We start from the raw sequence: 27287 nt of genomic DNA, 5'->3' as shown, positions 1-27287 counted from the left end.
CTTTATCTGTCTCATATCCTCTCAGCTTTGACTGCATTTTCAAACTGGAAACTGTTCTTTGAATTAGAATGTAAGCTAAAACTGACTTATTGACACTTCAGAAAACAGCCATGTCTACAGTTAGGTGTTATATTTTATAGTTTCTTTTGCATTTGACTGTTATCCTCTCACTCTATTTCCAACCCTGCTTCTGGCTCAGTAGCAGCAACTCTAAAGTCATCTTTGGGGAATTAAGTTTTTATAAACCTTTATGTAACTGTCTTGAAACAGTGTTTTTTATCAAGAACACCAAACAAATATTTGCCACATTATGAGCATGAGCTGCGGGGAAATTGGGGCCTGCTTGAAAATGACATTAATCACTGAATGTGAAAGTAGTTCATTCTGTTGACCTTTCATGCATTTACACTGCCTCTAACTGTCTCTATTTTATAACTTACAATGAACTCTTTTATTTGGGTAGCTCTGAAAGGAAATGCAGTAATGACCATACAAACATACTTAAAACATACTATAGACATAAACTGATATTAAATGGCAGTAATGGTCTTTTATGTCTTTTTCCAATCTTCCAGACCCACCTCTTTCCATAACCCACTGCAGAAAAAGCATGGAAACTCCGTAAGTGACCCCCCACATGACACGCAACATTGTTTCACTGCTACACTGCACAGAACTCTTCAATGAACTCATCAAACAGTACACCAGTTATGTTGTATTTTGCACACTGGTCAGCCGATTGTTTCCTGGCATCCAAATAGAAGTGTATTCAGCAAAGTAAGGCAGATACTTTATTTCTACAAAGTGAGATGTAAACAGTATGTTTGTAACGCGGTAAGTAAAACTACAGAATCCAATTTATATAAATTAATAACATTATTGATTTAAGTAAATTCACTTGACATAACAAAATGCATAATGAACAGATCTTGTGTATTAACTTATCCTGTTGATACCTTAATGACAACTTTACATTATTATCATTATAGAGTTGTGTGAGTGGGGGCGGGAGATTCTGTTTGTGACCTAACAAATGTACAATCACAACCTTGCATGTGGTACACAGCAACAGTTGTGTGTTGTGGTTGCAAGGATCAAACAGAGTAATGTATGTATTTGCCAAAGGATGATTGTATCCAAACTGCTGATTTATTCCAGTTAAAGCTGCTCATTGAAGTTAGAAAACTCTAAAAGGTTTTACACCCTGCCAGAAGGGGATCTCAGAGCCAAGAGCAATGTTTCTATTTTACAATTTGTAAATTGTACAATACAATTTACAATTTCGCAGCTGCTTGCAGGAAAACAAGCTAATGAACACCTCAACCTACTGTAGTATGTATGCCATGGTACACACTTCTGCTATGCGGCTGTAGGTACAACATTCCCAAATTTGGTTGCAATCCAGTCTTGCATTGAAGAGTTATGGTCTGTTAAGTGCATCAGGCCCTGCCTTCAAAAGTGTGATAACCATTTACAAACAGTAAGTGATACCCTAAAAGGAAGTCATGAGTTTTGTTTGGGGTTATTCAAATGTGCCAAAAGAAGCAAAAAATGTATTTACCCAACAATACATAATGGTGGAAATATTTTGTATGTGCAAATGTGCGTGGTCTATATCAGTCGAATCAGCATAATTCAACAACTGCTCTGTGCAAATATTGTTTTGCTACGCCTCACAGATTGTAGTTATTAGCCGAAATGTAAAACACATAATAACTCACGACATGGTGGCGCTATTAGCATCATGTTTTAACATGTTTAGCAATTACAGATTGGGCAGCTGTCCATAAAATATAAATACTATAGCACTTGTAGTTGTTGAGATTTTAGCTGTCAAACATTATTCCCAGAGACATGCCATTCTAGAAAATCACTGAAACACATTACAGTGATGAAAAGTAGTAGCATACATCTCCTTGATGAATGATTGATTTGACATAAAAATTAAATTTCTATGACAAAGGCAAAATAATTATAAAAGCAAAGATTACAATGAAAATGCATTACCTGCAGAAAATGCAGTGTGAATGCCGACAGCTGAAATACATTTCAAAGCATCGCTGGAAATGCAGAAATATGAAGAGAATTGCTTGAAAAATCTTGATGCCCAAATGCACTGCACTACAGAATGCTGGAGTTGAACCACTGACTTGACAAGGTGGTGTGTACATGTGCTCTAACCAAACTGCCACTGTGCAGCGCAGTATAAGGAGTAAAACTCAACTCCCCCTTTTGAGAAATTGAAGCCCAGTCTTGCATGACACATGGCAGACATACTGTCCACTCTGCCACTGATAGAGTTTAGAGCCACTGAGCCATTGAGACAGTAAAGGCTGCAGTAGTAGTGATATCACAAAATCATCACCTCCAAAAGCCGTGATTGAAAACCAGATTTGCAGTGCCCACTAGCTCACCTGGTAGAGGCCCTTATGTAAAAAGGCCTTGTCCTTGCCTCAGCAGCTGTGGGTTCAATTCCAACCCATGGAAAGAAAAAAGAAAACCATGATTGTTGTGGGATGTGCTGCAATACATTAGCTCTGGCCCTTTAGGATCCTCATGAAGCCCAAGGCTACTGGACGTGGTTCCTTTTGCCCCAGGCTAACCTGTTTAACTTAAACCATGATAAGTAGGAGAAAGATCTGTGGGTAACATTGTTTACAGTTCAAGATTTCTGTGTGGACTCTTGGCTTAGATAGCAGGGATTCCCCTTAATCTTTTGTTATCACAACATCAGACTAAGTTAAAACTAATTTAGGAGGGATATGGTGAAGTAAATAGTAAAGTAAAAGTTAATTCAGTGGAGCTTCTAGATCACAAGTAAGGAAGTTACATTTCAGGGATCTTTCTCATGGCAAAGTAATGAGACAAAACTTATTCAAAACATGCATTTTTCTTTATATTCATCCAGCTTACAATGTTTCCATACAAGACGTTTGTTTCTAATTGCATCTGGGAAGGAATTATAAATTGTTCTGAGAAAGAAGTTAACATTAACGTATCTTGGAGAAAAAAAAGGTATAAATGAACATGTACTGTCTGTTAAAAAGAGACTGATAAAAATGTCTTAATATGAAACCTATAAATTCATGGTCGCTCTTGGTAAATTGGAATTAATATTAATTTCTCTGTGAAAAAGGCCAGATTTAAATGTGTTCCATGGTTTTAAGATGCATGTCAGTGTAAGTAATCAGTTACACCACAAGAGGTAATTATGCATTTGTGTCTAAGTATGTGTTCATGCATATAAAAATAAACAAACTCATTATGTTTGAAAAATGTGGAGGAAAAATCATCTTAAAACAAATCAAACTTTGCTGCAGGTTTAATCAATAATCCAGTCAACTATGTGAAGTTTGGGACAGATGCATTGGAGCTGTATCCATCTCCCACACTAATCATAGAAACAGACAGTTTTGAGGGAGGGACAGAGGGAGGTAGACATCTGTAGGCTTTGTGAATCATGCATGACATTATCAGCATGGACAGACTGGAGCCCTGGCACTGGCAATCTAATGTCCATCATTATGTTACACCTGTATTTGACAGGTCAAATTCTCCACCATGAGAAAGATCTGCTCTCTTATGCCTGGTTCACACTAGTCTCGCTCACCAGACCTTTCTCAAGAAAAGAAAGGTCTGGCTGGGCCGACTCTCACTTTGAGATTGGAGAAAAAAACGCCCCGGCTGCTTGTATTTCTTTCAACCAATCACAATCGTTCTGGGCGGTGCCACAGCAACGGTGCGCTTGCAAAAATATTGCTGGGGGGAAACAGATTTTGGTGTAACACGCCCACAAAAATATCACCTACAGGACGCGAACCATGGCAGAAATATGGCTACATCCCCGCAAGATCAAACACCACAAAAGTTAGTAAAGGACGTGTTGAAAACTGCAACCAGAGGTGGTAGGGCGGGACTTCAGCGGGTGGCTCATTCCGCCCAATGAGAGGCTGATCTATGCAGCGAACTTCCGCCCACTCAGACTAGGTTCACACTACTCGATATCAGCCTGATTCTAGCCCCACGCAGCGACGTACGGTGTCGGCATGGATCGTAAACAACAATGAGCGTCGTAAGCGACAATCCATCGTTTCATCTCGTGTAGTGTGTCATTGTAGTCTGGGACACCTCACGACGTTCAAACAGAAAGTCTAGCATGTTTGATTGTCTTTTTGTTGTTCACGACTGCTCTCGTCACAGCTGTCACTTCGACCAATAGGAACACAGAGCTATCTGCTGCCGTAGACAACTGTATGAGGACAACAGCCCAGGCTGTTTGATATTTCCTCTAGGGACGTTACCACACAGAGTGAAAAATTATGGTGTGAAACAGCAGAGGCACTTTATCATCCTGCTGAGTACTGTCGTTAGCATCAAGCTAGCAAACAATGTTATTTCTTCATAATGGAGACGGACATAAAGTAAGACTAAATTAAAAAAAATAGTGGCAGGGCTTTTACTTTCCCCATCTGCAGAGGCTACCAGCTTCATTTGACACAGACTACATTATAAAAGGGCCGTTATTTATTATTCCCTCAGTATCTTTATATTTTTTACTTTTTATCCTCCCGTTTGCCTTGATAAAGTTAATGCATTTCAAACTCAACACTTCCTGTATCTCTTTCAAATTATACGCCCCTTATAACTTTGGTTGAGACAATCTCTTCATTTTCTAAATATGCTTTTATTGTGAAACATTTGCAGGAACTTGTTGTGGAGGATTCAGTGACTTGTATGTTTGCGTACAGTACTTCAAATGTAGCTCCTGCCATCTGGTAACACTTTTTTTTACATTACTAGAGTGACATTTCAGCTGGCACATGAACAGACACAGTGACTGGAATAATAGTAATGATAATAAAAATAGGACAAGAATAACCCTATGACTTCACACATGTCATGAAAGACGATCGGGAATGATTGGTGTGGACCATCGTGTAGTGTGTCATGTCTGTCAGCCAAGTCACGGCACGATTTTATTACTCCACAATAATCCCACAATGTTGTGTAGCGTATTCCAGGCATTAAGAGGAATGAGGCCAAAATGAAAGTATATATGATCATAGAAGTCTTTTCAGGAGGACACACTCCACTGGTTGACTTACTGGGTGCTGTTTTGAAATTATTATTATCTCCACCAAGTTTTACCAACTGCTTGTGATCACAAATAACAACACTTAAACAGGTGGCTGAAAATAGTCCCCAGCAGATGCACCATTTACTCCTGTTTTGGTGACATTTGCCCATTTTTATTGTTTACTTACCTTTTTTTATTTAAAAAAAAAAAAAAAATGTATCCAGAATGTATGTCTTCAGCAGGAGCCAGTGGTCTGAGTGCCACAGACAGGGCAGGAGAGCCAGAACAGAATGAGAGAAAGACCAACACATAGTTGACTTTGGTCTTTCAATGGCATTTGTTGACAAGTAGAAAATAGAGAATTAGTCTCATCCTTTATGTGTAGGTTTTAATGACAAAAAAACTTTTACAATAGATTAAACGTCTCATGTTAAGACTTAACAAAAAAAAATTTTTTTTGACTTTGGCAACTCCTAGTTGCAGCATTAAAAAAACTCCTAGTGGATGTGTTCTGTGGAAACAATGAATAATGGGATGAAAGAAACACAAAAAACATACATTTTTTATCTGGATTGTCTCCATCCATCCATCAAAGCATTTTCAGACATCCCTCTCCACAGCACCTTTTTCCAGCTCTTCCTAAGGGACCCCTGAGGCATTCACAGGTCAGATAAGATACATAATCCCTGTAGCGTGTTCTGGGTATGCCCCAGGGCCTCCTACTAGTTGGACGTGCCTGGGAAACCTCTAACGGGAGGCACTTACTGTAGGAGGCATCCTGATCCGATGCCCGAACCACCCCAACTGGCTCCTTTCCCCAAGTGAAGGAGTTCAAGTATCTTGTCTTGTTCACGAGTGAAGGTAAAATGGATTGCCAGATGTATTGGCAATTTGGTGTGGCATCACCAGTGATGCAGGTGTTGCGCTAGACTGTCATGATGAAGAGGGAGCTGAACTGGAAGGCAGAGCTTTCAATTTACCGGTCCATCCATGTTCCAACCCTCACCTTTGGTCATGAGCTTTGGGAAGTGACTGAAAGAATGAGATTGTGGATACAAAATGAATATCCCCTGTAGGGTGGCTGGGCTCAGTGTGAGAGATAGGGTAAGGAGCTCAGACATCTGGATGGGAGCTCTCACTGGAGCTGCTGCTCCTTCACATCAAAAAGGGCCAGCTGGATTTTCTCATTTTTCTAAAAATATAAAATCTGAAACTTTTAAGATATTATGCATCATGTAAAATTTCTGCACATAGGGGCTTTAACTGAACATATATTTACTTGGTTTGACTGATCTGTATGGTCTAAATACAGATTTGCTGTGCTTAGGTGGATGCTGTCCAAAGTATGTTTGTATGACATGCATGGGCTAATATTTCACAACTCCAAGGCAACAAGATGCTACAGAGCATGACTACAAAGTGGTGGTACAGCTGTGCGGCCTTCATCAGCAAGTTATATCGCTTGAAGAGCGCCCCAGATGGCTGGGAAGGATGTTTCGTTTCACAAAATGAGCGTTTACTTGTCTGTAAAAAAAAAAAAAAAAAAAAAAAGCAAGATCAATGACACCTAGAGGAATCTGACTTGCATCAGTCAACTAGTTCCCTGGACCTGACAAAGGGATTTGGATGGGATGGGATGGGATGGGATGGGATGGGATGGGATGGGATGGGATTTTGTCCATGCACATTTAGAATCAATAAATGGAAAACTATCTCAAAGTGCAGTGGTCAAATCATGACTCATTTTTCTTACCTCTCTCTTTCCTTCATGTCCCTCATGTTGGTCCATGGTAGCCTCTCTTGTCTTCAGGCTTGTTCTCTAAATCTTCTTTCTCTCAGATCTCTCTGACATACTAATGCCTGTTTCCCTTTTCTGTTTTTTTCTACCCACCTAATAATATCAAGCTATTTTTTCTCATTTTCTGTTGCTGTTTCAAGCATACCTTTCATTGACAAGCTTACTGTTAACCTCCATATTCTCCCCACTTCCTACTGTCTGATCTCCCCGCCTCTACAGGAGTCCACTTAGCCTCATTCCCAGCGTTGAACCCTACTGGGAGGGGCTGGACGCAAGCAGGTACAGGCCCCAACCTTCCAGTCCTCAGTGAGTGTGCCAACCATTGTCCCCCGTTCTTGCACACTGTAAACCTCCCATTGCACTTTGGTTCAACCCCAGCTCCTCAGACTCCTGACCTGGCAGCATGCATCTGGCCAAATGTCCCCACAAGGCAACAACAATACTGGTCTGGGTCTTTCATTGACGAAACATGAAGGATCTTCATCGTCAGAAGAAAATTAAGTTCGGCCCTGATTTTTGGGGGTTTTTTAAAGTAAAATGCAGACAAGATTCAAGCACACAGGGAAGGATGACATCAGTCTGTTTCTCTTATCTTCACACCTCAGGACAGCAGAAGTAGATACTGTAATAAGACATGATCTTCACTTTCATCATCTTTATATGTTGTATGTAGTTCACTAAGAGGATCTTAGTGCATTAAATCATAGCATTATATCTTGATTATTTAAAGGAATAATTTGAGATTTTGAGGAACACACTCTTGCTGAGAATTAATTCAGAATCAATAGCACTCTTATGCCTGTAAGCTAAATATGAAGGTAGGGCCAAGGGACAGATAGTTTAGCATGAAGACTGAAGGCAGAAGAAAACATAGTTAGTTATATAGGCCTAAATTAATTAGTAAGCTTTTAGCATCCTTGCTTCCAGTCTTAATGCTAAGCTAACCTAAACCCTGGCCCTTGATTTATATACAGTTCACAGACATTACAAATTGACATGGTTTTTGCACAACCCAGGATGGGAGGGCTCTGCCGGGTGATTAAAACCACCCAGATCATCATTGGTGCCTATCAACCGACTATCACTTCGATCGGTGTGGTGAGGTGCCTGCGCAGAGCTCAATACTTAAAGACAATATCCTGCAGCAACAGCCTGTTCACCCTGCTGCCATCTGGCAAGCCATACAGAAGTGTTTGTTGCCGTACCACTAGACTACAGAGCAGCATCTTTCCTCAGGCTGCAAGAGTCCTCACTCATCCTCCATACTCCACCATAAAATAGTTTTGTTTTGTTACTTTGATAAATGAACCCTGAACAACAGAGTGGTATTAGTCTTCTCATCTAACTCTAGTGCTGTCAGGCTCTGAGATCCTGTTAGCCAACCACATACAGTATAATGATCATTCACTGTATGATTAATTTGTTGAAACATCAGTGAGACCAGGGCGGATCAGAAATGAAAGTAAAGATTAGTGTTTAATCTTGGTAAGTGACATCATGCACTGCATTGGACATGTCCTTGCTATTTTAAATGTAAGGCACATATACAGTTGCTTTTGTCTGAAAATAATATCTAAATCTTGAGGGGCTTCTCTCCACAGCAACAAAATCATTCTTGAAATGTCATTCAACCACATTTCTTCACTGTACTGTAAAGAAATAGTTCACTGTAAAGGAATAGTTTAACATTTTGAAAAATGCACTTATTCTCTTGGACCCTACAGCGTGCAGCTGGTTAGCTTAGCTTAGCTTGGCACAAAAAGCCCAGATACACCAAACTGACATCAAAGAACTAGTGGCGACGAAAGCGGACTGTTGCATCACAGCACAATGTCTGCATCTCGGTCATGAAGTTGCACCTGCACACGCCACAAAGACAGCCAACCAGCATGTACATTCTGCGCCTGCATGAGAGAAAATAACTCTCAATATCAGCAGGCAGCGGTGTCTGTATTTGTCATTAAAATTAAGAAACAAAGGACTGACAGGACAGAGTCAAGACACCAGTTAGTACATTAAAAACACAACTTGATGTTGAAAGAACAAAGGATATTTACCATGGGCTAGCAAACGATAACACAAACTGATGAACTGTCTTAAGAAAAAACATTTCTGCTAAAGAGCTCAATGGCTAAGAAAATAATCTTACCTATTATGACAAGTTTGTTTCGATCTCACGCTCTCTTGACTTCAGTCATTTGTTTGCTTTCCTCAGTTCTGTTTCTCTTCTCTTGAACTAAGCTGAACAGCCAATCAGAGTGATTTCATCCACTGAGGGGCTCCAATGTCTCCGACGCTGACATGCTAAATCAGCCAACCAAAATCAGATAAGGGCTGACCAGGGCCAACAGTGCGAGATGCACCACCAAGACTAGGGCAACAGATGCTCACCGATGGCCCAACATTGACCAGTGTCCGACTGTTGGCTTGGTGTGTCAAGGCCCAAAGACTGGAAAAAGGGGGCAGCTGGCCTGGCTTTTTTATGGATTGAAGAACAAGATAATGTTTAGAGGTTCTGGAAGGCTGATATTGCCCCGATTGGACAGAGTTAGCCTGGCTGTTTTGGCATGTGTCCAGTCTATATGCTAAGCTATGCTTAGTAGCTACTTGCTTTAGCTTTATGTTTATCATACAGATATGAGAGTGATATCAGTCTTTTCATTTATCTCTCAGCAATAAATCCAATTTGTTTATTTCTCAAAATGTCGAACTATTCCTTTCTAACAACATTGTTGTTTTCTGCATTGTTCACAACACTCTGCTTATGCATTGTGGCCATTTCTTTGGTTTGAGCTGTATGTGACTATGTCCTTGCTCACTCCTTTAATCACAGTTTCACCCCCAGGTGACCTGAAACACTGTCTTTTTGACATATCTGAATTGATTGATTGACTTTTCTTCTGCCCATTAATCTGTCTTGTTCTGTTAAATAAAAGTATTTTCAGTAGTCAGACTACATTTTTAGCTTGTAAAGATTACATCAGTGCCTGCCAGCTGCTGCAAGACAAAATGTGCAAACTTATAAAAAACATTATCCATACTTGTTTTTAATGTGATTGTGTGATGTAGTAATCACTGAATCTTCATTCAGTGGCTGTTTAATGAAGCCGTGATAGCTGTATTTTCTTAATTTTCTTTGTGTCATCGTGCAGACAGTTTTAAGAGCATCGGCACTATTTCTTCTGTAATGTGTTTTGAGCACGTGAAAGTAAAATTTTGATTAGACAGCTGACAGACTGCATTTTTTTTTTTTTAATTTTGGCCACTGTTCCTTTAGGTCGTAGACCCAAATTTTTAAGGAAACAGGGACATAATAGATTTTTCGAGACAACTTTACAACATAGTTTTAAAGATTTAACCAATTAAAGTAGGCAGAAAGCATAAAAGGCAAGTGGCAACCTGCAGGGAAGCCAGACAGAAGTGCCAAAAACTGCAGTTCATTTATTGGCCACTTGAGGATGGCTCTAGAAGTGAGTCAATCCCCATAGACCCCCATGTTAAAATGCACAACTTTACAGCAGACAGAAACATGTTTACAGCCTGGTACAAAAAAACGGTTTTAGTCCCTAAAGCTAATTTACCCATTCATGACAACTGTACAGGGGTTAATTTTACATTTTACATTTTACATTTTATTAAGGCTTAAAGTTACAGTGACAGGGGACAAGGCATTTCTACAGTCTATGAGTCAGATCCACCCCTCACTCCTCCACAGCTCCACCTTCTCATCCAAATATGGTCACTTCTGGCTCCAAAAATCCAAGAAATGGCAACGGCCGAAATGCCGAATTTGAGGCTTCAAAACGGGAGTCCACAAACCTATGGCTGACGTCACAGTGGCTCTATCCATTATTTTTATACATCCTGTGTTTAAAACAAGCCCAGTTTTACCATGATGTCTAAACTATTTATGTGGTTTTTAATGAAAATATTATTGTAACAATTAGGAATGGTGTCCAAATCTACAAATGTTACAGAACATTAATGATTAAATGGACTGATGGTTGTTACATTGTATGAGCAGTCTTTTATGTGAACACGGAAGAAGCAGCACAGCATTAATGCAAGCACATGGGTTGTGATGTATGTGTTTCTGTTTCATTATATAAATATTATTACCTTAGGTTATGACAAGTGATTTGATATTTCAGTATTATTTGTCTATGTAGCTATATAAAGCAGATGTGCTTTTCACACAAGCCTCAGTGATTTCTATGAGGATTGGCTTTATGTTTCATGTCACGCTAAATAAACAAATTGTGGCTTGAAAACAAATCATGGTATTCATTTACTCCTTCCTAAGACATGCTATGGTCATTAACAAAATATCTCCCTAAATGGGAACAGAGTTTCACATCATATGTACTGGTCTTATTCTCAAATTCAATTTATATACTGTAGTTCTCTGTCATCGCCTGAACTTGGGCCAACTCAACTAGCTTTCATGATTAGAATGACCTTTGACCTGGTTTTGACAGATTTTGACATACAGTCAGTATCACTTCAAGGTGTGATTGGTAATATTCTCACTCTTCTGTAGGTGTGTTGGATCAAAGCTTTTCCTTCCACACTTGTCAGTTACACCTGTCTGCCATAACAGAGCGTTACATTGCTGTTGATGACAACTGCCTCAAACCTATTGCTATATTGTTACTCAAATCGAGTGCAAAGGCCAGCTCTTCCCTCTTTTGACATCGTCATGGATATTTACTTTTTGGCCCTGAAGGGGTCCAGCAAGCAGTTTATCCCAAGCTTGACTCCCAGGCCTAGACTCTAGGTGGTGTGTGTTGTTATATGTTCTGGGTCCTAGAGCATCAAGTAGTGCATGTGGACTATCATTTTTATAGGCAATGAAAAACTGAGTATCACTCGCTTTCAACTTTTATTTTAGGGTATTAATATCCATATGTAGTACCTATGTCATTGTTTTACATTGTCACAAGTTTAGGGGAACTATGTAAAAAAAGGCTGCAAGTCTTACACTGACCAGTATGTATGTGAGGCTCATTTATACTCCATTTATATATGAAAATAGATACGTCCATTCCAAATGTTGTTGTAAACATCACTGCCCTCATATTTCCATGCTTCCTTTATTGTGAGATGGATACAGCCAATGGATGGCACTAGAGGGCAGAGTCAACAGTCTCAGACAACAACAAAAAAGGCATCAGCAAAACAGGTTGTAATATTGTATCTTTAACAAGAGGCAACATGGTAGACGGTGGTGGTCTGTGTGGCCTTTATATACATTGCAACATGTGGACTGAGAAGTCTTTTCACTATAATATTGATTTTTTTTCTGTAAGCCATTATTTAGATTTTTTCTCCTATGGTTGTATCTCACTTTAACTACACTATACTGCCTCCACGATCTTCAGTGATGCTGCTCCATTTCGTCTGTATTCGTAAACTTTCAGAAAACGTGCACAGATAGGGATGAAATTAATGCAAAGTTCAGATAGAAGGCTCTGTCTGTCTCTGTATTTAACGCTGAGCATAAATTAGCCACAGGAGGTCCTAAAAACCCATTTTCTCTATCAGCTTCTTACTGTAAGCGATGGATTCCTACATTAAAAGTTTTGGTTATTTCACTCAGATAATATAATTATAATAATTTATTTATTTTTTCTGTGCTCCTTTAACTACCTTGATATAGGCGGGGCTTGTTTTAGAAAATATGATGTCACATACTTCCTCGCACCAATCAGGATTTGATAACTTTTGAATCAGAATGTGATGACTGTGGGTGTTTTGTTCACTTTCAGTCAAATCCAATTAGACCACCCCCACACCAATGAGGGACTATTTGTGATCTGTTCTCAAAGAATAATACTTAAAGATTCACATTTTTTAACCTTGATTTTGCTTTGTTAAAGCCCCAGACACACCAAACTAAGTTCAGAGAACTAGCAGTGTCAAAGGCCCCTGCTGAGTTGCACAACATTCCGTGTCTCAGCCAAAAAGTTGTACGTACGGTCTGTGCTTACATGAGAGGAAATAATTCTCTACACCAGCAGACGGCTGTTATCTGTAATCGCCATTCAAAAAGGGAAACCACAAGATCGTCTTGAAGATTGTTAGCCAGTTAGCACATTGACAACACAATCCAGTGTTGAAAGAACAGAGTATATTTAACATGCGACAGTGAATAATAACACAAACATTACGAAACATTTCTGCTAAAAAGCTCAATGGCTAAAGAAAAATAATCTTACCTTACATAACAACTTTGTTCTGGTCTCACTCCCTGGTCTTAGTTTACTTTACTTTACTTTACTCATTTCTGTTTCTCTCCTTGTGCACCGAGCTGAACTGCCAATCCAACATTGGCAATGCCGACTCCAACTCCGATTCAACATGCTGAATCAACTAAAGAAAAAAGCAGACAATGGGCAAAGGTGCAGGACACACTGCACTGGCTAGGGCAACAGGCGGTCACTGATGGCTAACCATCTGCTAAGTGTGTCAGGGCCTTAAGTCATATATTTAATGTTTGACACTGCAGATACCCAGAGTGAAAAGCTCTGTGTGAGTGCCAACGAACCAGTTTGTTGTTCTCATTGTCTCTTTTGTTATGTAATTGCATGAAATGAATATATGTTTATGGAGAAATGAAATGAGATTCACACTGGTCCATTTTGTATACCATTTACTGTGTGATATCCCCTCCTTGTGTGCACCTCCCTCACTACTTGACAGAAAATCCCACAACAATTCTCTTGTGTCACCAAACCTCTGCATATTCACTCTGTTAAACTTCCCTTTTCAAGCGAAGTATGTGTCCAGGTTATGTTACCACTTTGATGGTTTAATGGTGAGGCATAGAGGCACTATCCCTCATGCTTAGCTCTGCCAGCATGTAAAAGACTGGGGTTTAGATGGTGCAGCAGCAAATACACATCAACTCCTGGCTGTTAGGCAAAGGTCATGACTTTTAGTAGTAAGGGGAAAGCAGAGACTGCTGATAAAAGAGTCATTACTCTTCTCAAGTTCCCATTGGTAATTCCATGTTCAAGGCATTGGAGGTTTGTGATATCTATATCAACTGAATATGACAAATGGAATGCAATGAGAACCCAGGTTATTTAGTTATGACATTTCTTTATTTTTCATTGTGCAAATTTAAAATTAGCAGATGTGTAAGATGTGTTATCATTTTTGTTTTATTGCAGCTGGATTTGTTTTCAGCACCACCAGAGAAGCTTTGCTTTGCACAGAGTGCTGGCTTCTATAATTTTTGAGTCTTTACTCCCTCTCTATTCTCTTTGTAGGTCATCTTCAGGAAAGGTGAGCCCAGAGAGTGTTCGTTCAAAGGCATCCCCATCAGAATCATCTGAAGATAGTCATGATCAGCGGGGAAAGAAACCACCTCCAAGCCCAGGAAAGAGGGAGGAGTTGTCTTTATACAAGAAGACCAAAAGAGCAATAACAAGCAAGAAATACAGCATCTCCAAGCATGAAGCTGAAGCAACAACACCCATTGAACTCATCAGCCGAGGCCCAGATGGACGATTTGTCATAGACCCCAATGATGCAGAAATGTCTGTCAAGCCCCGGCGAATTGAGGGCTTTCCCTTTGTGGAAGAATCAGACCTCTATCCTGAATTCCGGCAGTCAGATGAAGAGAATGATGATCCCAGGCCTTTGCCACCAGTAATGGCCCCCCTTCGCACTCACCAGATTTCCCCCATCTCCAGTCAGGAATCCTACCTGCAACCTCCAGCCTACAGCCCTCGTTTCCAGAGGCCCTTCGAAGGTATGACCATCATGGAGAGCAGTCGGCTCCAGGCCACAGGGCAGATCCGGGGTTCTCTCCACCACAGGGCTTTCTATGGCTATCTAGGGCCCCCTGGGGATCATGATCCCCCACCTCCTTTTTACATGCCTGATACTAGCCCACTCAGCTCTGTCATGTCCTCCCCTCCATACCTTGCTGAAGGTCCTTTTGGTCACCCCATGATTCCTGAAGAAATGGGGGAGGGTGATTTCCCACAATATGCTGTCCCTGGCTTCCCACTTCCTTTGACACTCACCTCTTCCTCTCACTCTCCTGAGATTTGGCAGGGACTGGATTTCACCTTTGCAAGTCTGGAGGGGCCCCCCTTCATTTTTCCGCCGCATCATCCTTTGCACCTTCGCCACGACTCCCCCTATCCCCCTCCACCTCATGTACTTCCCCTGAGTGCTTTCCAGCCCTCCTCCCTTCCAATGCCTACCTACCCAGCTGTCCTGCCACTGGAGGCCCCAAAGAGCCACTCAAGCAAGTCTCCCAGCAAGGCCAAGCCTCGTGGCTCCCCAGCCAAGCATTTAGCTATGCAAGAGGCACATTTTGGGCAGCTAAGACACACAAGCCACGGTATGGGTGTGCCGGTTTTGCCTTACACCGATCCAATGGCCCATATTGTCCCTAGCACATTCAGTAGCCTGGACACACGATGGTTTGAAACCACCCCTCGTTTCAGTCCCAGACAGGCTCGTAGGATGGATTCTGGCATGCATCAGGTGGTTCTCCAGCCCTCCCGACTCTCACCCCTCACCCAAAGCCCCCTTAGTTCTCATGAGGGCTCCCCAGAGATTGTAGTACGTCCCCGGCCACGTCCCAGCATTGTCCAACCTCACATACCCCCAGAGATGTCTGAGATTACCCTCCTCCCTCCTTCCACAGCCAGCTTCTCAAGGAGATCTTCCCCCTCTTCCTCACCTGCCCAAGGCCAGGGTAGCAGGAGAGCAAGTCCAAGCTACCGTTCCCACATGGCCTTTGCCACCTCTGCAACCAGCTACCCAGCTTCCCAGTCCCCATCACCCCCCATGGAAAGCAGCAACATATTTGGGCAGATGCCATCTCAGAGGAGGACTGAGGAGGAGATCCTTCCATCTGAGCCCTCTCCACCCCAGTTGTCAGCTTCAGGGTAGGTGCATTAGGCATGCAGAGAGGGATACCATTTGAGTCATCTGCCACAACCCATAATGCTTTGATGTGTGAAGTTGCTCTGACATTTTGGTCACGGAAGTGCTGTCTAGTATCCATCTTTTTTTTTTAAAAAATCATCTCTGTGGCAAATTAGTTTTATAGCTTAATTTACGCTTCTTTATTTGTTTACACTTGAAAACTGTATGGTTGAGGGAAAACCATTTTGTTCTGATGATTCATTTGATGAGCTCTGGAAGTTTAGCTTCAATTTGGTCAATGCTGCTTTTCATGTCAGACATCAAGTTAGAGGTATTCACCCATTGAATCTGTGAAGCATTGTTCCAAAATTATTTCCCTGAAAAATATATTGCAGTGAAACCAAACAGTAAAAATTGTGAAACAAATTATTTCTTGAATTGATGAGAAAATGCATTTGCTTCACAGATTACATTTCAGACCTTTTGGGGCTACAGTCCATCCAGATGAAAAGTACTTTTGCGATTGCATTGTGTAATTTGTCTGGCACAAGCCCCTAAAAGCCTGGGAATTCGCAGACATCACCACAGGATCCCTGTTTTTCCATCTGTATCATGCGTTACCCTGCTTTCACCTAACAGGAGGAATCCCATAATATTCATCCAATTGATTCCCCAGACAAAACAAACACCCATTGTTATGTCTAGCTCCAAGCCTTTGAAGATGCCTTAATCATGCAGAGGGATGCTTTAAGAAGAGTTCATCTTGGCAGGCCCTGCGGCCCATCCTCGGCCTTAGTAACCTGACTGCATGACCAATTCTCCCTTACCTCTCAGATTTCTTCCTACCCTACTTCCCCTTACCTTTCTGTAACCCTCCTCTCCCCAACCCCTTTGAATTATCCCCAGGACACCCCCAGGTCTGACTACCAAGGAAAGGTTGTTGGGCAAAGTGTGTCACAGGGCCTGTCCGCTTCTCATGTACTGCAATGTCTCCATCATTATGAATTAGGGGCAGTGTGGTGGTTCTTGATGGCTCCTGGAGTCTTACCTGCTTTGTTTTTGATTGATCTCAGCTATCTGGGCAGCGTTGTTGTGACCAGGTCCTCTACACCGCAATAGGTAAGGGTTGGATCCATGTCTGAAAGGGGGGGGTTAGCAGGTGGGACTTTTTTGATCACCTCGTCCTTTAAAGGGGAATACAAGACTTTGAGTCTTTGTTTGATTTGTTCCTTCCTTCAGTCAATACGTGTAGTTCTTTTCAGTTCTTTCCTTTTTCCTTTTTCTTAAAGTGGCTATGCATTTTAAGTTCTGCAGTCTTCAGTACATTATGCATTCTGATATGCATATGCCATCTGTTAGCTGATAGATTAGGTCAGAGATGTATCACCAACATGATTTCATGCTTGAGTGGTTTGCTAACTGACCACATCCACATGCAAAACTCTTAGTATAAATACCTCACCCCAGATAATTCTACCTTAGGTCTACACAAAGGCAAGACAATAGTTCTCTTATCAGCCTTATATCGATTTAAATATTTATTCAAGTATTTATTGGTTATTTGGTTTACTATTCTTCAGATTAGTTCAGCAAACTGCACTCATAATTTCAGTATAGTATTTGATATAAAAGCCAAAGAACACAAATGTGCATGGCCAAACTGGACTATACTCCAATTAGATGGTTACAAGCTTTTCTTTTCTACACTTTTGATCTAGAAATTAAATCACACTTAAGTTGTGTCCTATATGCCATGGGTTTGAATTCAACTAAAAGTTAAATGATTGTCAATATAGACACAAGCCCCTAAAAAGGTCTCCCATAATTTGATAGTTTTAACAGTGTACTGTAGGTTGATGGTACTTTGTACAAGCTCAGCCCACTGCTGACTTCTCTATTGATTTACCCAATGAGGCTTTGCCTCTGCACCCTGGAGACAGACCAATGCACTCTACACCCAGTTAGGTATGCCATAGTTGAGTGTGAAGAATAATGTTTGCCTCAGTTAATCTAGAATCAATGCAAAATAAAGAAGTCTTCAGCAAACATGACTGTCACAATCCAACTCATTGCAAGATATCATCATGGATAAGACCTGCTCTTTTTGCTCCACTGCCATCTCGGCTCAGGACATCAAGTACGAGGCCTGGGTTATACCCCATGTTTTACTACACCAAGAAAGAACAGAATGCATTGCTAACTGTGTATCTCTTAGCAATGGCTTTTGATACCAATTGCATTGTCAAGGCCTGGCATTTAAAAGAATAATTGCAAATGTTGAGAATACAGTCAGTCCATCCTTCCATCATCTTCCCTGTAGCCCAGTGGTAAGCTATCTCTCCCATTCAGCCATTTTCCTCAGAGAGGAATGAATTGCTGCTTAGTCCTGTTGGATTTGTTATATGCTAATGCTGCTAAGGGCGCAGCTCTAGCCTAGCCTTCTTGGCCGGCCCCCTCACCTGTCTCAGCCACTACAAGACTGAACTGATTGCCAAGGAGATTGTTAAGGATTACAATGAGGCCAGTGCATTCTCGGGATGTCTCTGGCCTTTATTATGAAGTGTGAGAGAACTGGGTGCACATCTTTGAATAGATCAGGCAACATCCAGCAAGATGTGAAACTGATATCTTGCTGCTTCATGTAATCTGCCCCCCTCCCCCCCCTCAGACTAAAGATGAGTCTAGTTGGGATTTAGAGGACCAGTTTCATCCGCCCCCTTGGCCCTTATAGAGGCCAGCAAAGAATAATTCAAATAATAAAGCATGCTGTAACACTAATTACTATAAAACTTCAATTAGTAGCCCAGGGGTTGGGTTATTTGCCTAAATCACTGAACTCAACAGGCATATATTTGGGGCAGGCATGGGACAGGTCTTTAATTCCTTTCACAAAAACTGTTGCTCAGCAAAAATGGGGACTACATTTACATTATTTGTTTAAACTAGTATGAACACAACTTGTATAAAAAATAGGCTTCAAATAACATATCAGTTATGAATCATTCAGTTTATCTAGCTCAGAGAGACAGCACTTTAGAGAGCGTTACAACCCGGCACCTGAGGATTATGTCACCCAGTACACAAACACAACACCACTTTGTCCTGTTAAAACAATATTCACAACTTGGATTATTTTTGATGATAATGCCTTTTGAGTCTTTTGATCAGTGGTCCCTTACGGACTAATGTAATATGAATAACTAATTAAGGAATGGACACATATTCTGACACTATGAAAGCTTCAGAGGTACAGAGTCACCACTCTCTTGTTTGTCTCTCTTGTCGTCTCTCTGGTTTGTTATGCTGGTAAATCTGAATGAATTACTATATTCTTTGGTGCTTATGACTTCAGTAAAATGAACTGAACAATTGAATTGTGGAGAATCCAACCAAGCTAACAATGTGTAGCATCTCCATATTGACAAGTCTTTAAACATTTATTTTTGTATGCATGATCTAAGCAGTTAACATTAGTGAGTAGACAACCTGATTTTGTACATACAAAGAACTTATATAAAAAAGAAATGCTTGGCAACCAGATCAGGCGTCTAATTGAGATAGATGTTTATTTGTCAAAATGTTTAGCCTCTCCGGGCTTGTAAAAAGGACCGGGCATTTAATTGGGACTAGGCTTTTTATTGAAGTTTTACAGTACTTCCTTTATTTAAAAAAAGAATAAATAATAGCAAAGTCCATAACATGGTCACATACATAGTTATAGAACTGGAGTTACATCCAGGGATTGTTGAGTTTTCATTATAAAAAACCAATATGAGCATCTCACCAGGTATGGTCACCACTTTATGTTGGTGTCTTGTATTTTTCTGTACTATATATATTAATACACGGTGTGGCTTACTGTGTTTTTATTAAAGGTGGTCTATATTGACGTTCTCATAGACATTCTTTATTGTCAGATGATCACTTCCTAAAACACTCTTAGCATTCTCCTCAAGCGTGACACATTCTGCCATTCTATTTTACAGATGCTTGTATTGTATGACACCAATTTAAAATATTTTGGACCCCAATATCCAGTAAATATTTTGTAAGATTGGCGTTATGACGTCAACTTAAGCTGTGTGTCCACTGGAAGCCATCATTCACAGCTTTTTTTGTTTTGTTTTGTTTTGTTTTGCATTAACAATGAAGCAGAAATGCTGTTGCATGTTCCTGGCAGTGATGAAAGCTTAGCATGTGTAAAGTTCTCAGTGCACCAGTTTAAACAAGTTAAAACATATTCCAGCTTTTATCAAAAATGCGTCAGATTCTAAGCAGGTTTTGAACAGCAACAGAGCAATAGCAGGAGCCATGACCTGCACGTCGCACAAGCATCTCTTTAGCCCCAGTAACTAAAAGCAGATTCCTGGTGGACACATGGCCTTAATCCCTTGCATTAAGCATCTGTATAGAGCACTACTTTAACCATCCGCTGTAAGTATACAATTGCACTTGTAAGTTTGGACTGCAGAACAGTTCTCACTGCCATATGAAGCAAGTGTCCTACCAAAACAGCTTACGCACTTCTTTTTATCATAAGGAACAAATAGATTGTCAAGGGCATGCAGAGGGGGGACACACAGGGGGCTTGAGGACCCTCTTATGTTTGAGTGAACTGCCCAATGAAGTGCTTTTGAATGTATTCCCCTTTAAAGTCGTGTTCCATGTGCAAACTGCCATGCATGCCATCGCTAAATATTGCTCCTCCGTATCAAAAAAAGATACAATTATATGGATAAATTCTTGTTACATTTGTTGTCCTAGTGCTTCGCTTTTCTTTGGCTTATTTTTCATTATGTGACTGTTCCCGAGTAGTCATTTTCCCCTCCCGCCATCTCTCCCCCTGTCAGCATGGTGAAGCCCATTGTAGACAGTATCCATGTCTATGAATACATATTGATGATGCTTTGTTGCTCAGCTGTGATTCTCCCCCTCTACTAACGACCTTCGGTTTCTCTCTGCAGCCACGGTGGGAAGATGGCCTCTCTGTAATGCTAATTGTTTTCTGTGCCTTGAGAGAACCGAGTGTGTGTTTGTGGCAGAAATCTGTGGGCTGTGGCCATAAGTGCCTCCATGAATGGGAGGGAGGTCTGTAGATGCAATCATGAGCAGCTGACAAATATACACTACACACCAAGGAAACATTTGCATCTGTTATTTTCAGAGTGGGATAGCTTCATTTTTAAAAAGTATGATACAGTCTGCAAATGTATCATCAATTGAGAAGCCTTGCTTATATTTGGTTCAAAGTATTCTTTTCTTCTATTTTTGGAGAATTTTCCTCTGAAACCAACAGTGCAAGTCTTTTTAAACATATCCTTTCAAAAATGTTATTGTTCTAACCTGCACCATGAGGTAAACAGATGGTTTCAGGGGTCGTGTAATACTTTGCTTTCCTTTGGATAAAGATTGTTTGGATCAATTTGAGCAAAATATCTCAGATGTCCCTAAAGGGTAATGAAATTTTAAGGTGCACAATTGAATATACCATCTGGATTTATGAACTAAATTGGTGAAACTTTATTATTACTAACCTGAACATAACTGACAGTAAATCCGTATGATGCACACGGTTTTGGTAAGAGTAGAATTTATGAGATTGTTCTTCAAACTTTTGGAGAAAAAAAAAAAAACAACAACTTTTGCTGGATTTCAGAGTACAGCTCTTTAGGTGTCTCACATTGATCCTTTGGTAATGTGCTGCACCTCTTGCTTAGCACGAGCAGTGCTGTTTTGAGATTGTGTGGGTTTCTGGTTCTGCTGCACTCCGTAGTGCAGAAACACAGTCCACTGAGTATGTTTGGCCTGGAGTTACCCGTTTTCCCCTCTCTCTGCTCTTTATCCAGAAAACGTCGAGGTGCGCCGAGTGCCCTTTCGGGGTCTGAGAGGATTGATGCACTGAGATACCAACGTATTAAAAAGGCCAAGAAGATGATGATGAACAACAATAACTCCAAGACCAGAAAGAAAGCAGGTGTGAACCTCATTCTTCTGTTCTCACTTTTTACACAGTGTCTTTTTCTTTTTTTCTTTTACACTTGTTTCATTATGAACACTGGTACCAGGCTTTTTGCTTCTCAAAGATGTAAATTTTTTATTGCCGTACAAAGGATGCATCACATTTATTTAGGTTGTAGTAATACCTCTACTGGCAGAGTGAGAAAGCTGTTATGTTTCCTCCCCATCTGCATGTCTGTCTGTGTATCTGGAGGCAGAACATGACAAAAACTGTGGAACGGATTTGCACACAACACTTGCAGAAAGGTTGGAAGTGAAAAGCCTTTTTCAGTCATTTGCCAAAGAAGGGTATAGCAGTTAGTCCACATTTAAATAATGTGATGTGATGTGATGTTTATCCTGTGATTCTAAATTGGTTTGTGAAACATCAGAATTTAGTGTCTGTCAGTGTAAAAGAAGAGAAGCAAAGCTCCACTGTTGTCTGAATCATTTTACATTTTGCGACCATGGAGCACCGGCATGACTTCAAATATTATTAATATATGAGCTGGAGAGCTGTTGTCTCCAGCTCACAGTGATTCGGGGGTAACAGTGTAACTTCCTGCTAATGGCTAACAACCTAACAACAACTGTTGACCAGAAGCTTCAGGTTTACAGCAAAAATATCAACACTTCCAGCCGAGACGAGCCAGGTGCTTCAGAATAAAAGCATCAGTTGTTCCACTTTGATTTATTTAATCACAACAGTACTGTACTTAACTTTATTATAACTACTTTATGTACCTCTATTATAACAGTACTTTATTTAACTTAATTACACCGGTACTGTGACTCTACGGTAACAGTCTTTTATTTACTTTTATTACAACAGTACTTCATTTCATCTTGAAAAAACAAAATCCAAGGCAACTCTTCTCTGGTGCAAAAGTTAAAAGGCCTTTATTAAATGGCTAGTTTATGATGAACATTAAAGTTGACTCAGTTGACTTTAATGTTCATCATGAACTAGCCATTTAATAAAGGCCTTTTAACTTTATCATAATAGTACTTTAATTTTATTATAACAGTATGTTATTTTTTGATAATAACACTTTATTTGACTTTATTATAACTGTATTGTATTTAATTTGATTATAACATACTTTATTTAATTTTATTTTAACAGTACTTAAAGTTTTGTAGCTACTTTTATTCAACTTTATTGTAATTGTAGTTTGTTAAGTAGTTTAGTATTTCAGTAGTGTAGTGTAGTTTCGAGGAAATTTCAAAATAGAGATATACATATATTGCGTATCGCGATATAGCCAAAACACCAGCTACTTTGTGTCATGTAGGCTACATCTGTGTGTTTCCATTTATTTTGCGACCAGTAAAAAAAGCTTATTCAGTACGTTGCATCGTCTTCTGTTGTCATATGAGTGTACCTGGAAATTTACAGTATTCAGGCTTCTTTCTGTGTCTTTGTCATTTTCTGACCATTCATAATTTAATTTGATTGTTCGTGGTAATATGTTTGATTTTGCGGTGCAAATTTTTTTACAATGACCCTTAATGTTGGCTAATTAACGATTAACATAATTAATGGCTCAGGACACCTGTAAAGCGGGGTGATACATGCATAGTTAAAAGTCCCCAGTGCTATCATACTGTATATCAGAACTCATGGACAGCCTGCTGTCCAATCAAAATGCTTGGTTGTAACTAACTATTGTATAATTCAATTTATTGTTGTCATACTCTATATACAGCAGCATACAGTGAACAAAATGTCATTATTCACGAATACAGGTGCAGTAAAGAACATAATCACAACCAGCATTAATACAAAAAGTAGCATTAATACAATACCATTGAAAGTGACTGCTGCTAGTTACCTAGTGCACCTAGGAATGTACTCCTCACCCCACCTCACTCCCCACTGCTTTGACACTACAAAGCTAGTAGTGTAGTACCCCTTTTCGATGGTTATGGCCTGGCTTGGTTTGGGCCATCAGCCCAGCATAGCAGGGATTTGCATTTCTATTACAACAGGGCTACCTTCTTGAAGGTGTCTTAAACTGATGATGGCTTGTCTTGACTAATGGCTTTAATAAGGGGCTGATCCATGGCTGAAGTCCCCTGTTATTTTTGCTGCATATGTTTATCTACAGCAGCAAGTTTACCTGTTGGAGGTGAGCTGTTTGCAGAGGTGCAGTTAGAGCCTGTTGTCTGCAGCTTTTCTAACATCTAACTGTGGCTGTTTCTGATTTCACTTTTGTCCCTGCCATATGATTAGACTGCCAATATTGAGAAGAAGCTGCTAACAAAGTTCCACAAATTCAGTAATAACGCATTTCATTTCCTATAGATTCTTCACAATAAAATTCTCTTAGTTTTTTGTTATGTATAAACTTTTATTGTGAAGCAGCTAAATAAGGAAATGTTGAGTTTTTTAGCAGCAACTTCATACAACTTCTAACAAGGTGGATAGCGAACATGAAACAATAAAATAAATCAGATATCTAAAGTAAAAACAGGACACAGGAGAAACTGAACTCCAAACCACAGAGATTCAGTTAGAAGCTACAAAAGTACTCAGAGCTGAACACACAGAGACTTTTTAAAACTTCCTTTCTCTTTGGTCTCCAGCAGTCAGAGGTGAGTGGAGTCTTGTAACACACACGCTTGTTTGGAGGGGACGGGGGGCTTGTCAGGGGCTGTCGGGGGCTGGCTGTGGTCGATGAGACGTCACGGCTACCTGCTTGAGGGCAGGTGGCCTGGCTTTTTGACCTACTCCAGAGAACGTCCATCTTCAGCATGGCTTGAAATGGCAAGGCATGTCTAAACTGACAATGCGAACACAAACTGGTGCAGCATGGCTTTACTTGGCACGGCCAAGAGTGACAATGGAAGAAGGGTATAGGTCCGTCTCTGCAAAATATGAAAGTTACTGTGGCATGAGGTGAGAGGCAAATAGCATTTATCTGCACACACTGAAATCACTGTGATGACAGACCTAGTTAAAAATCTGCAAAACTTCCTTTTAACAGCTATAGCAACTTGAATTCAGCTCGTGGGAATTGCTTTAAATTTAGCAGAGACGTCTGTTTGGACTCAATAATTAATTGATTAGATTTTAATGGTCAAAGGGTCACTGTAACCTCGTTCATCTCATTCTCGTGAATGTATTATCTCAAGAACACCTTGAGGGAATTTCATAAAATTTTATTAAGCATCCCATGAAGGATGAGCGGACTACAATTTTGTGGTCAAAGGTCAAGGTCAGTGTGACCTCACAAAATATGTTTTTGGCCATAACTCAAGAACCCATGTGATAATTATGACAAAACTTCACACAAATGTCTAATTGGAAAAATAATGAAGTGATGACATTTTATATACAAAAGGTCAAAGGTCAACTTAACTGTGACATTATAATGTTCTGAATAAAACACTTTTCTGGCCATTACTCAATGTCATATCTCAGGAACAGATGGGAAAACATTTGGTCAGACACTGACTTGGTGACACTAATTTCGGGTGTCCTCCTGGAAACTGCTGATTGTGTTGATCTTCTGTGCTGCCAGGTTGAAGATGTATGCAAAGCATTCATGTTTTAAAATATGTAGCTTCTTTGCAGCAACATTCATATCCTATTTGAAGCATAGTCAACTGTCATGGCTACATGGACAGACAAGGATGTAAACTGCAACTGCAACTTTACTGGTTCAAGGAGACATGCAACCGGAAGGCAGTAATTATAGTTTTCTTTTTCTTTCTACTCTCTTCTTCTTTGTGTGGCTTTGGGCTTACGGTTATTATTTTATTCTGAGAGTGCTTGTATGGACAGGAATGTTTTGAGAATGAAGGAGAAATTAAGTAAATTAACTGCGTTTTCAAAAATATCTGTGTCCACATGGACTAAGCCATAGATACATAAAGGAGGTGGAGGGGCATCAAAACAAAACGTCCTGCCTCCAAGAAGAGGGATGAGAGGGGGTAGGGTTCCTCAGTGTTTTTTTTACAAGGGTAGTGTTCAAAGCCACTGATGAATTCAAGCTGTGCCAAATCACAGGGCAGCCAGCTATAAGATGCCTCTCTGAGCCAGCACCTGACTTTCTGCTTGCTGCAGTGAATACTGATTGTAGACGTAGGCTGGCGGCCAGCCATGGGGCCTTGACATCTTGCAGCCCACTTTCATAATGGGGACATGAGTATGACTAAAGTGGGTTGGAAATAGAGCCCGAATGATATTTGGACTTTTGGGGCCGATGCCAATACCCATATTAGGAGTAAAAAAAATTCCAATACCGATGTATCGGCCAATATTGGTATATATATTTATACTAGAAACAAAGATTTTTAATGCAGTTTAACAAACTTTGAGACAGCAAAGATGCTTGATTTTTAATATGGGGTAGTGTGAGATTTACTGTACTTGAATATTTCAAGTATTGTCAGAAACTATAGAGCAATGTTTTTCTTTATTGCACCTCAAGTTTCAGATTTGAATTCATTTCAAGGTAGAAATGTGAGACTTTTACTTTGGAATACTTCTAAAGTTATACAGTAAAAATTATGAATTCTTGTGTTTGGTCAGATGTCCTCGGCTAAAATGTATCAGTCAGTGTCAGGGACTATCTATTCAATTTTGTTTTCCCAGTAACCCAAAAGGCTAATGGTAAATGGACTGTACTTGTATTGTGCTTTTTCTAGTCTTCCGACCACTTAAAGCACTTTTTTTTACACTACATGTCACACTCACCCATTTACACACTGGTGGCTGAGGCTACCAGCAGCCATGGGGAGCAATTTAGGGTTCAGTATCTTGCTTAAGAATACTTCAAAATGAGGTCTGAGGAGCGAGGGACTGAACTACCAATCTTCTGACTGGAGAACGACCCGCTCTATCTTCTCAGCCACAGCCGCTCCAATCAAAGGATGGAGACATTTCCCTCACAGTTTAGTGGTATTTACTTTATTATTTATAAGGGACACCAGTTATATTGGAGTTTTGAAAAGTGAAAAGAAGGAGTCATTGTTTATTAACTTTCGAGCAATGAATTTCACAAAGTACAGTAGTTTGCAGCTAACCCTGAAGACACCACTCTGCTCCACCGTCTCATCTGCTGTGCAGAGTCTTGTAGCAATAAGACCGCCCTCATATCCCATCATGCCTGTCCAGTGCTGGACTAATGTCTAGTGAGTAGTTTGTTGAGTGTTCTGTTTTATGCTCCAGAATGCAAATTGATGACTTTAGTGTAGTGTTAGTTTAGTTTTTAGTGTTTGTAATGTGTCTTTTCAGAACATGGTGGTTTATATTGGTAATTGTCGTTTATGTGCTGGTTTATCAACCATGAGTGAGGTCTTTCATTTCTTGAGTGAAGCTGTATTTTCCCTTTAAAGGGGAGCAGTTAAAGATACTTTGGAAAACCATCTACTTATATCCTTTATCTAATATCTTGTTGTTAACACAGCCAGCTGGACTAATTGAAGAGACACAGACCTTTTATTCTTACATGAACTGTGTAATTTATAATGCAAATATTCTATTTGTGCAAAATAGGGGTTAGAAATGCCAAC

The 27287-nt window shown here is 40.2% G+C and overlaps 1 protein-coding gene across 3 annotated transcripts in view; it reads left to right on the top strand.

Annotated features, from left to right (window-relative positions):
- Positions 1 to 27287, top strand: part of LOC126384344 (protein turtle homolog B-like) — a 285326-nt gene that overhangs the window by 245377 nt on the left and 12662 nt on the right. For all 3 annotated transcript variants that reach the window (XM_050035368.1, XM_050035376.1, XM_050035361.1), the window contains exons 17-19: positions 576 to 621; positions 14150 to 15787; positions 21614 to 21741. In XM_050035368.1, coding sequence (XP_049891325.1) covers positions 576 to 621; positions 14150 to 15787; positions 21614 to 21741 — 1812 coding nt within the window. The remainder of the gene's footprint in view (positions 1 to 575; positions 622 to 14149; positions 15788 to 21613; positions 21742 to 27287) is intronic.

The sequence above is a fragment of the Epinephelus moara genome, chromosome 3 (assembly GCF_006386435.1).
Source record: "Epinephelus moara isolate mb chromosome 3, YSFRI_EMoa_1.0, whole genome shotgun sequence".
Classification (NCBI taxonomy): Eukaryota; Metazoa; Chordata; class Actinopteri; order Perciformes; family Serranidae; genus Epinephelus; species Epinephelus moara.
This window is presented reverse-complemented; position numbering and strand designations above follow the sequence as displayed.